Source organism: Coloeus monedula, assembly GCF_965178545.1.
Source record: "Coloeus monedula genome assembly, chromosome: 3".
Lineage (NCBI taxonomy): Eukaryota > Metazoa > Chordata > Aves > Passeriformes > Corvidae > Coloeus > Coloeus monedula.
The window spans coordinates 58,029,289-58,041,348 of record NC_138783.1 but is presented as its reverse complement, the minus strand read 5'-3'; the positions used below and the strand labels follow the sequence as shown (position 1 = coordinate 58,041,348).

Genomic DNA, 12,060 nt, shown 5'->3' with positions numbered 1-12,060 from the left:
GTTGCTTCTGGACTTTAAATAATCAGCCCTGCATTTTTCACTAAAATATTGGCAAAAGGTAGTAAGCCAGTGATTGTTCAATGCAACAATACAATACACTTTATGCAACAATACAATTGGAGAAATAGTGTGTTCCAATAGCTTGCCAGAAAGTGGGACACAGGCAACAGCAGTACTGCCACATACAAAGTGGACAAGGATTCATTCCTGGTTCTAAGGGCAAGCAGAACCAAGCAGTTCCCACTAACCATGCTAGAGGTAAGCACCCTTCTTTGATTGTGCAAGAGCTCAGAAGTGGAATGGCTCCAAACAGAGCTGAGGGAAGCTAAGAATTAGGCAGCTGTCTAAGGCTTTAGCTCCTTTTTTGGCCCTTGCTGAATTTTCATTTCAAATGCACCAATGAGTACTGCACCCTCTCCAGCCTGAAGCATTCAAATGCAGTCCAAAAGAAAGTTCTACAATAGCTTAGAGCCCTGGTCCTGACTCTGGAAGCTCTTACATAAATTAAAGTCACTGAACAACAGACACAAGCACTGCAGGGACTCAAATCTAGTCTTTGGCTATCCCAGTGTTTTGCCTATCTCTTTAAGTTTTAAAGTAAGGAAGACTATTTTACTAAGTATCATCTCCCTTCCCCTTTATTGCAGTTCCAAGCTCACTCTTTCTCAGTGGGGAACAGCTAATGGGGATCATGACAAGTCACCAACATTTTTGCCACCACACCTTTTTAATGTGGGCCACCCATGGTGATGAGGGGGAGCCATATGAAGAGTGGCTGACATCACCTGGCTTGTTCAGCCTGGAGAAGAGGAGACTGAGAGGAGACCTCATTGCAGTCTGCAGCTTCCTCATGAGGGGAAGGGCAGGGGCAGGAAGTGATCTCTTCTTTCTGGTGAACAGAGAGGCATGAAGCTGTGTCAGGGGAGATTTAGGAAAAGGCTCTTCACCCAGTATGTTTGGGGACTGGAACAGGGAAGTAGTCACAGCCTGACAGAACTCAAGAAGTGTTTGGATAACAGGCTCTCAAGCACATGGTGTGATTCTTGGGGCACATTCCTGCTCAGGGCCAAGAGTTGACAATCCTTGTGAGTCCCTTCCAGCTCACGATACTCTATTATCTATGGTTCTATGAAAATGCCTCCAAGTTGATGAAAACACCCTGGGAGCCCACTGCTTCCTGCAAAAGTTGACATCTCTCTCAGTAGCTCGGCCTGGAACAATTTTAACACTCTAAAAAGAGCAGGTTATCTTACATATCCCTAAGAAATTAGTGACAGTTTATTGTCTCTGAATTCCCCAGCCAACATGCAACGAGACAAGATTATATGATTAATTAGCTCCTAGCTGAAATCACCTCAGCTCAATAGTAAATACTATTTCATGCATACAAAGTCTTCCAAAACCCTAAGTAGGGCCAAGATGCAAAAACAAGATGTCAGACTTTTTCAATACATTGGGATGATGATATCATCTATAGGATAGAATTCTAATTACCTAGTTTATTAGAAAAGTACTGAAAAGCCTTAGATGATTTTCCGTACTCCCTTAAAAAAACCAAACAAAAAACCAAACAAATCAAAACTGAGTTTGGTCTATGTGAAAAATGGAAAATGCATACCACCATGCAACTTCTGGTGGTATTTATGTGAGTCCATAACATGCTAACCCTTGATCAACACATCAAACCACGTTCAAAAATCCCACAAGTATTCCAGACATCAACAGACCCTACCAGCTTTCATGAAAAATGGGCTGGGAGAGAAATATATGTAAGATGTGATGAGAGCTGAGCACACAGTCAGGGTATTCAGCTTTTAATAGGTTTGTTGCTGCCTGGAGACAAATGTTGCCTCCAGCTTGCATCTGTCCAAAAAGCAAAAATATTAGCAGTGTTTAAAAGAACCATAAGCAATAATAAACCAGAGTCCATTTTCCTAGCTAAATGAGCACAGGGAGGATTAGCCCACTAATCTTATCACATACTTCCACCTGGGCTATATTTTCTTGTCTCAATTTGTTTCTTCTGTACTTGTTTAAAAACTCATGTTTGGTTACTCCATTTCCAAACCCTTTGAACAAAGATGTCATTCTGGACAGGCTCTTTTCCATGTTCCACCAGCTGGCAAAGAACTGATAACAGCCTGCTTAGTAAAATGGTGGTGTTCAATCAGAATAACCCATAATTTGAGCACATATATCCCAAACTGTTTGACTATATGGCAAATTATGGAACAGCCCACGTATACTCCAACCCATCCCACAAGCTACTACCACACTGTTGTGGACAAGAGCTATACCCACAGGATTTTGTGATGGATACTTTGTAGGCTGTGTCAGGCTTGCTTGGGCAAGCAGTGAAGATGTGCTTCTGCTATCTTGTCTCCCACAGAGAAAACCATAATCTTAGGTACCACAGCCTTTGGGGGAAACAGTGGGATACAAGCATTGCATAATGTACACAAAGAAACATGGCTGCTGAAACAAGAGCCACATAAGCCAGAATCCAAAAGGTAAAGGGGACATCCCATTCATGGGGCAGACAAGATATAGACACAGGAAGTCTTTTGAGAGTCTGTGCAACAGGGGTCAAAAATTGGCAGCACACGAAGATTGAGACCCAGTAACAGCATCCTGAAGAGACTCTCTGATAAAAAAGGAGATATGAAAACAGCCTCAATACATGCAATGAGCTCTTTCTACTGCATCTGGAAAACACAGGTGTGAATTGTACCTCTGGCAATATGGAAATTCATACATGGACATATAGCTACCCAGTAACTGCAGAGCACTGAATTATATGCTCTCTTCTTTAGACCTACATTTTAGACAGAAACAATATTATGATCTTTATCTGCTTTTTACAATAACTGAGAAGGGCTCCTCAGGTGAGCAGGCGTATTTCTTCCACTCGGCCTGAATAGAAAGGCAGCACCAAGCCCCTGAGCTGCAGAGGCAGCCGGAGCCTGGGAAGGCACTTTAGCAGGGCACCCTGCACGAACACCCTGTGCTTTTTTCTCTCCCCCAGTATCTCCTACTCACTGTCAGCCAATATGGAATAGTAGGTTTGATGGACCTTTGTTCTGACCCACTGTGGATGATGTAATGCTGCAATCTCAGTTAGAAGGCTTCCTGAACATGCGGGCTTACTGTGCACTGGGCACGTTTGACGGGTCTCAAAAGCTAGTAAGTACCACACCAACTATCCCTCCTCACCTCTCCACTTCCCAAGAAGAGACTATTCCCTAATCCTACTATTTATTCCTGTATGCTGAAAAGAAAAAGCCACTGCTGTTCAAATTATTTACAGCAACACTGGTCACATATAAAGATAAACAGACTGCATATCAACCACACATTAAGAACTTACAAAGTAGAAAAAAGTTTTATTCTACTTGCCATTTTTCTGGTAAAATAACATATTAATTAAAAAATAATTAAATTAATACATTTTAAAATGCTATTTTTAAATAAAGAAATGAAGAAATGAAGAAATCCTACTGTAAAAGAAAACAACCTGAAAAGATCTATACATGTATTTAGTTTTTTGAGTACACAACACAAACAGTTCCAATCCCACATGTAAATCATATTTGTATTACCTGTGTTTTATAAGACACTACAATGAAGCTTCAGGAGCATTATGTTTTTATGTTGCTGAATTAATTGCCTTTTGGCCTCTTTAGTCTTGAAAAATAGGTGAGATTAACACACTCTCCTTAGTATATTACACATTCACTTGTTCACAGATCATCCATCTGGTTTCAAGAGCCTGGAACAGCAAGAGCTTATTAAAACTGTGAAGGTGCTAAGCTCTGCTAATATTAATTTCTGTGTGATAAAATCACTCCTGTTAAAGGAAAGTCTGGAATCTAGATTATATTCAAATGTATATTTCCGGGTCTTAACTTCATTCTAATGTGAAGGAGGGAAAAAAAATATGCTTTGAACCAGTATTTATCCAGCACATTTCCATAAAGAAACAGACAAGAGAGTCAGCCCTTACTAATCCTTGAAGAGCTGACTTACTGTGAAGAAACAGAAATTATACTTACCAGTTTTTTTTCTTTTTCCTTAACTTTTCCAAACACATTATTCAGGGGAGCAAAAAAAAAGGCAGTCCTGTAACTTACTTCTTTTTTACATTTCATAGCAGCTATTATTGCCTGTCTTTATGGCTGCAAATACTATGTTTACTGAGCAACACTGTCACCTATTCTGTACCTCATATCAGTATTGGAAACCTCCCAAACACATGAATATGAGGGACAGAAACCTATTCCCTGCACCCACAAGGTTTAGGTTTGCTTCCTGACCAGCAGTGCCTTTACACACAGATGAGGTGGAGCTCAGCTCCTGTCAACAGGCCACTGCAGTCTGACGGCTGTTGCTGACTGAAACAGATTTTGTTCTGCAAACATTCTCCAAGCTAGGCAAAAAAATCCGCTGAAGTTGTGGGGTGTTATGGGCAAAAGGAAGTCTGTCTAAAGAACCAAAATAATGGCTTCAAACATAAAATTTGAATATCACTCAATTTCTACTCAACATTCTTTTTAGACCTTCTATTCTTTTAATTTTCAGGTTTGAAGCTAATGCTAGATTTTCCAATTGTCTGTTTTGGGCTGGCTAATGAGTATCTTTACAGGTTACAGTCCAAGTGTCATGAACCCAAAATCTTGGTAGTTACTCCAGGAAGAGAACATTTTCATTCACTTTTCTGCATTAGTAGAAGATCAACAAACAACATGAAGGCAGAATCTTATCTGACACTGATCTCTGCTCTCTGGTGACCAGTCAGAAGACTCAGGGAAATAGCCCGAAGCTGCGTCAGGGGAGATTTAGACTGGATATTAGGCAAAGGCTTTTCACCCAGAGGGTGGCTGAACCCTGGAACATGCTCCCCAGGGAAGTGGCCACAGCACCAAGGTTGACAGAGCTCAAGAAGCATTTGGACAATGCTCTCAGGCACATGATGTGACTCTTGGGATGTCCTGCACAGGGCCAGGAATTGGACTTGATGATCCTTGGGGGTGCCTTCCAACTCAGCGTGTTCTATGATTCTCTGATCCAGCCATGCAGGAAGCAAACAATCTTTACTTAGCAAGAGCTGTTATTTGTTTGGGCCAATACCCTGAAAGTAGGGAGTCTGATAAAGCTCAATTACAAAAGTCTTATGAGGTGAAAAGTCAATTTTAAATGTTAAATACCATGATGCTCTTACACAGACTTGATAAATTTCAGAATATCTCTTCGTAATACATTTACCACGTGGAAGAGGTGTTAAGCTGCCCATTTCATCAAATATCAAAACACTTCAGAAACACTGGTCTTCAACTTAAACATAAGTTTACCACCAAGATGAGATCTGATGAGCTGTCACTCTGTCTGACTGAATCTCAAAAACCTTCAAGGACAGATGTTCCACAGCCATTCTGGCCAGCCTATTCCCCTGCTGCATTCAACCAGACATCACTCAGCCAGTCCCCTCCCAGCAACACTTTAGTCCATTGGCAGATCTTCATATTTAAAATTTTCTGAGGTTTCTGTTGTCCCAGTTCTCATGTTTATCAGGGTCCTTCTGGGCAAAATGTCTGCACTCTGACAAGATGGTAGGGATTTTGTCCCTAATGCTAAATTGCTCTTTTACAGTCCTGCTGTCTGTCTTGACTGCCACTTTTGTACGTTCCCATTTTGTGTTTTAGTTCATTGAGAAATTCTCTGCTTGGCCAAACAGGCCTACTGCTACTGCAGAATGGTTCATTCCTGAGCCGCCATTAAGTTTTCTTTAAAAATTTTCAAGGTCTCCTGTGTACCTTTCATCTTCACAGTTGTTATCCAAAGGATTCTACTTAGCTATCTCCTGAATAAGTGAAAGCTTGCAGTCCTCAAGTCCAGAATCCTAATTCTGCTGCTCACCTTCCCAGCCTTCCTCCAGATGTGCAACTCAGTCATGTTCCAGTCACTGAGATCCAGGCTGCCACCTGTGACCAAACTGGTCACAGCTCTTCCTTACTTGAAAGCAGCAGATGAAGTGAAGAGTCAACACTGACTCTGGCATCTGTGTTACAAAATTTTTACCAACACAGCCTAGGAATTACCAAAGTGCACGCACAACACCAGATTGCCCTCCTAGCTGATGTCTGCATGGCTGAAATCCCCCACGAGCGTGAAAGCTCATGAGTGGGAGGTTACCGCTAGCTGTCTGTAAAAAGCGGTATCTGCCAGCTCCTCTTAGTCACACGGTAACAGATGCCCACCACGTCACCAGTGCTCCCTTTCAAATCTTCTGTAGCCAGAAGCTACTTTTGTGAAAAATTAGCTCAGAGTGTTTTAAAACTGTGTAAAGATTTATGAAGTTCATTTTGCTCACTGGAGAAAAACCAGACTATCTGTTCTAAACTGAGCTTAGATAACAAGTACATTAGTATAATTTCAATAATTTATTTCAACGAAAAAGAATCTACAACTGAAAATCAACAGAATTGTTTTTGAAACTTCACATTTACTGAAAAGTTATCCAAAATTGACAAAACAGCTTTAAAATTAGCTATGGCATTGCCTACAACTATCCTTAGTCCCTGAGTACGCCAAGCAGCTACAACTTCAATCTTACGCATTAAACTGGGCACAACTTGTAGAACACATCACCATGTATCAGGTCTCTAACAGTTGTTTAACAGAAAAATTACATTTCAAACAACTGGTAAATATTAAAACTCAGAAACTATTTAGTGACATCCAGTCATGGGCCAACAGTGAAGCCCTAGAGAAGCTGACCTGTCTAACATTTCACCCCTTTGTTCCAGCTACATCAGCATGTCTAATAAAACACACTATTTTTTTTACCATGAACCTTTTCTTTTCTAAATGTTAGAATTATTTGAAATAACCCAGGCATAACTCTGCAAACTTTCAGACAACTGGCTTTGAAAACTCCCAGCTCCATTTGCTGCCTTCTAAGTTGTGCTGACGCAACAACTGTACATAAGGCCTCACCATAAATCAAATCCCTGGAATCATTTCAGTCACCACAATGCAGCCCCTAAGTACAACTACAGAGGCAATGAACAATTATAGGAATGTCATGAGAAAGAAGAAGGAATGAAGTCTCTTAAATAGGTTTTGCCTATGAAAAAAAATATTGTCAGAACCACACCCACAGCTGTCAACACATGAACTTCAACAAAGATAATGACACTGGTAAAATTGGAAAAGGCAATGTGTCAGCAAGCATTTACACCCATCATCAACCAGTTCTTTAGTCTTTGGACAGTGACAAAAACAGAAAAAAACCCACTTATTAAACACACAGTCAAATTCATAGTCTTCTTTCAGATTATCAATTTTAACACAATCATTTAGATCCTGTACACTGATGATGAACATTATAGGATTCTGAAGAGTGACAGTTTTTACAAGTGACTGTGTTTTACTCAGTAGATACACTTGTATGTACTACTGAGATCATCTAGGCTTTAAACGCAAGTTTGATTAGGAACTGGAATTGACCAAAAATTTCATATATGGAAAGCAGAGGAAGTGAACCTGGACAGCAGTGCTGCAGAAAACAGCAAATGTAGCTAGCATATATTTTGGTCCACATAAGTGACAAAGCGTAAGTTATTTTATCTACACTGAGCAGCAAAGCACACGAGAGACCTTCCTTTGCCTGTACTATCTGACTGGCAATGATTTTTATTTTTCCAGCCCTTCAATTTGCATCTAATTCAGCATTTGTTCCCTCTAACTCCTTTAAACAACTCCAATATTGTGTATTCTGTCAGCTTTTAAAAAAAATACTCATATTATGTATAGATTAAAATAATTAAATAACAGTGAACTGAGTTACGTAGAACTTCACTTTGTGCAGCTCATACTGCATTTAAAATAATTCATCACAAGTAACTCTACAGTCTACAAAAACTTGATACTTTTCAGTCTTTTAGAAGGAAAAATGAAACCTGCATTAAAAATTATTCTAACGGTCAGCCTTCTACAACATTTGCTACTATAAATTGTTTCCCTCATTAATTAAATTGTGCAAACCCAAACCCTTCCTAGATATTCCCATTACCCTTTTGTCATGGAGTCTCTTTCACTTTGAGACTTCTCTTAAGCTTTACCACTTGATAGCTTTAGCGATTCTTCCACAGCCCCAGTGAACCAGCAAGCCATATTCACTTTGCAAAGACTGAGCTGAAATGCTAAGCATGGCTTCTTCATACATAACACCACAAGATCAGGCAGCACTTTCTCCCTTACACTTAAAAGGTACCAGGACAGACAGTAAATCCAACCTGGCAGGGATGTCACATCCAAATTACTGGGTACACAATAGTCTGCCGTTTAGTTGACTCTTAACAGCTTCCAGCCTTTTAAGGCACATTTTGTTTATTTATGGAAGACACATGCAACCCCAACACCACTTACAACAAGAATTGTAATTACAGCAGCTGCATAGAAATAGTAAAAACACATATGGTACAAAAAATTTTGGACCATCCTTAGTAACTTCAGTATCTGCAAAGAAATGCTAGGGTCTGCAAGAGGACATGTAAACATTTTAAAAATTAATTTAAAAAGCATCCACAAGACAAAACACGAAAAAACCCAGTATGCTTAATATCAAGGTCCCAAATTCACAGAAACACAGGAAGCCCTATAAAGAATAAGATGCCTCAGGTGTCAGGAGGGCAAATATCCCTAAGATTAACTACAAGATTCTCTAGAGCTTTGAGACTTAAATCTTTCTACCAAAACTCCTACCATCATTGATTGTAACTGGGAATAGTCCTAGTCTTCACATACATACAGAGTGTATTCACGAACATTGCTGAGTTAAGCTCAGTTGCATTCCATAGCACATGTAAAGTGATGAAATACTTTTAGCTACATTTGTGTTGGGGTTTTAGGAGCTCTCCTGGGTTTTTTTTCTGTTAAAGGAATTTTCCCCATACGTGTTGCTAGGGGGACAAATTGCTGGGTACTTAAGAAAAACAAAAGACCTACCCACTGCGGGTGGGGTGCATCTGGCTACTCCTTTGTTTCACCTGGGTGGCGGACAGTCGGTCCCTGGTGTTTGGAAGGAGAGAGAGGCTGTTTCGTCCTCTGCTTTTTCCTTCTGCCAGAGAAACCCCGGGATCCCAAGCCCGCCTTCCCTGCCCTGCCCCGCCATTGCTTTGAGCCTTCAGGGCTGTGTTGTAGCCCTGCTCGCCCAGACCTCCGGGGGGTTCCCCGTTTGGATACACCTCATCTGCCACCCGAGATTTGTGCTCGTCCCTGCCGTTCCAGCCTGCTGTTCCCGAGGGTCCGCCTGGACACCGGGACTGGCTGCCCAGGGGTTTATGAGGCCGTTGTCCCATCCCTTCCCGGGATCCCAGGCCGCCAGTGCCGCGTGCTCCCCGAGCTCGCTCCGGAGCGCCCCCTGCAGCCGCGGGGGAACCATCGCACCTGCCCTGCTCACTGGGAGCCGCCAGCGCCCCTGCCGGCTGCGAGCGGAACTGCACCCGAGGGGAAAGGGCCCGACAGCCGAGAAGGCTGGGACTGGGTTTGGGATTGTTTGCTGTTACTGCCATGGTTATTGCTGTTTGTTTGACTGGTTATACACATATAGATAGATAATAGTAAAGAACTGTTATTCCTATTTCCCACATCTTTGCCTAAAAGCCCCCTGATTTCAAAATTATAATAACTCGGAGGGAAGGGAGATTGCATCTGCCATTCCAAGGGAGGCTCCTGCCTTCCTTAGCAGACACCTGTCTTTCAAACCAAGACAATTTGCTACCATTTTGTGCTGCTAAATTGCTTTTTGTTCTTAAGGTTACTCATCCCAACGAAGGGCTGAAAAGTGCTGAGCTACCTTCTTCAGGTGTTTTACTTGACTCACTTCATTGTTAACTTGTTCACTTTCACCGTAATTTGTTTGATGCTAAATAACTCTAGTCTTTTTAGTACCTGCACAAATAAAATATTATCTGTTCACAAATTCTTGAAGGAATTTTCTAGCTATCAATTCCTCAAAGACTTCCTTCTTGAGTAACTTTTCAGAAACTAAACAAAGAAATTAACTGATCAACTAACAAATAGATTAAAAAATATTAAAATGAAGAGAAATGGGATTAAAGGGGTTTAATTAAGAGCTTGAGCAAGTACTCCACCATCAGAATCACTTGCAAATCACTACTCATCACTCACTCTGTACTTAGGAGCTTTGTTGCTTTTGGCATTCATCCTGAAAAATGTCACAGGCATATGTCACCCTTTCCAAACGCCACTTCTACTTGGCACAGGCCCGTCACCTGTCTCTAGGGTCACCAGAGGATATTCCAGGGCAGTTCAGGTCATCCTTCATGCCATCTGCAGGCTCAAGGTCAACCCTCTATCTCATTACTCACACTCAGACACGCACCAGCCTTGGCAGCCCCTGACACAAACACTGAGGGACTGTCTCAGCAGAAAGAGGAAGCCATGTGACACAGGAACAGAAAGCATGGGAAGGTGTGATAGACACTCTGCAGAGCACAGTGGTTCTCACAGGCACGGGCTGCCCCTTGCTTCACTGTGGGTGAAGCACTTGGACCAGAAACTATCATGAGCCACAGTAAGCGTCCCTGCAAGCCTGTGACTGAACCCTGCCCTCTCCCCTCATGCCAGGTAAAGGAGAAGACCTCTGAGATCAGTGAGTCCAACCTACGACCAAACACCACCACATCAACTAGACCATGGCACCAAGTGCCACATCCAGTCATTCCTTAAACACCTTCAGGGATGGTGACTCCACCACCTCCCTGGGAAGTCCATTCCAATACTTAATCACCCCTTCTGTGAAGAAATCCTTCCTAAAGTCCAATCTAAACCTCCCCTGGTGCAGCTTGAGGCTATACGCTCTTATCCTGTCACTTGTTACCTGGGAGAAGAGACCGACCACCCTCCTCTCATGGAGCTGTAGAGAGTGATAAGGTCCCCCCTCGAGCCTCCTCTTCTCCAGGCTGAGCAGCCCCAGCGCCCTCAGACGCTCTTCACGGGACCTGCACTCCAGACCCTTCGCCAGCTCCGCTGCCCTTCTCCGGACCCCCCGCACTCACGAGTGTGAGACACAGGGGCGGCAGCACAGCCTGGACAAGCCCGCAGCGCACAAGGCGGTACCTGTCTGCCGGCCTCCCCACGGCCCAGTGACAGCGCTGGGAGCTGTGGCCGGGGCAGGGGCAGCCCGGGGAGGCTGCGCGGGCCGAGACACCTGGGGGCCCGGGGTGGGTTACCTGAGCTGTGCAGCGCCCTGACTTCGGAGCGGCCGCACCGCGCCGCGGCCGCACCGCCGCCCACCACCTGCCGCAGGAGCAGGCGGACCCTGCGCGCAGCGGGACCCCCGGCTCCGCCGCCCAGGCACAGCACCCGCGACGGCATGGAGACGGCGGGGAGACAGGGAGAGGCAGAGCGAGAGCGGAGAGACAGGGAGCGCCGGGGCCGGGCCGAGCGCGGGGGAAGGGAAGCGCCGCCGCACAAAGTCCCGCCGGAAACCAGGGCCGGGCGGGCGCGGGCCGGTGCCGCCGGGTGCGGGGAGCTGCCGGAGCGGGGCCGTGGCCCCACGGGCCGGGGCGTTCCACGGGAAGGGTGGGGGGTCAGCTGCGAGGACAGCGTGTTTTGTTTTTGTATGAGGGAGGCTGAACTCCGCAGCTGGAAACGTTTGAAAGAGCCCGGAGAGCCAGGCGCGGGCAGCGGTGCTGAGGTAGATTGGTGCGCCGAAGGTATTTCCTTAGCTCTGATCTCTCAAATGCTGCTGCGCTCATGGGCCCTCCTGCCCCAGTGCCGCCCCTCGCCTGCGTTTTGAGATTCAGTCATTTCGTACTTCAGGAGGAATTTGAGTTACTCCGGAGTGACGTTTGGCTTAGATGTGAGATTTTTGTAAAAGGTCATGTTGCAGAAATAGATTTCAAAACTGGCTTATTCCAGCTAAAGGTAATGCTCTTGGATTTATGTAAAAGCTCAGGAGTAAAATTTAGAATAATTTGTGAAAGGCTGAAGCTTTCACGATAACTAAACCTAATTCCAAGGAAAATCCAGTTG

The 12,060-nt window shown here is 43.9% G+C and overlaps 1 protein-coding gene across 1 annotated transcript in view; it reads right to left on the bottom strand.

The window, feature by feature from the left end:
• VWA8 (von Willebrand factor A domain containing 8) overlaps window positions 1-11,484 on the bottom strand; it is a 181,253-nt gene extending 169,769 nt beyond the window's left edge. Inside the window, exon 1 of the mRNA XM_082278807.1 lies at window positions 11,256-11,484. Within this exon, the coding sequence (XP_082134933.1) occupies window positions 11,256-11,400 (145 nt within the window). The 5' untranslated portion in view covers window positions 11,401-11,484. The remainder of the gene's footprint in view (window positions 1-11,255) is intronic.
• Between the last annotated feature and the right edge of the window lie 576 nt (window positions 11,485-12,060).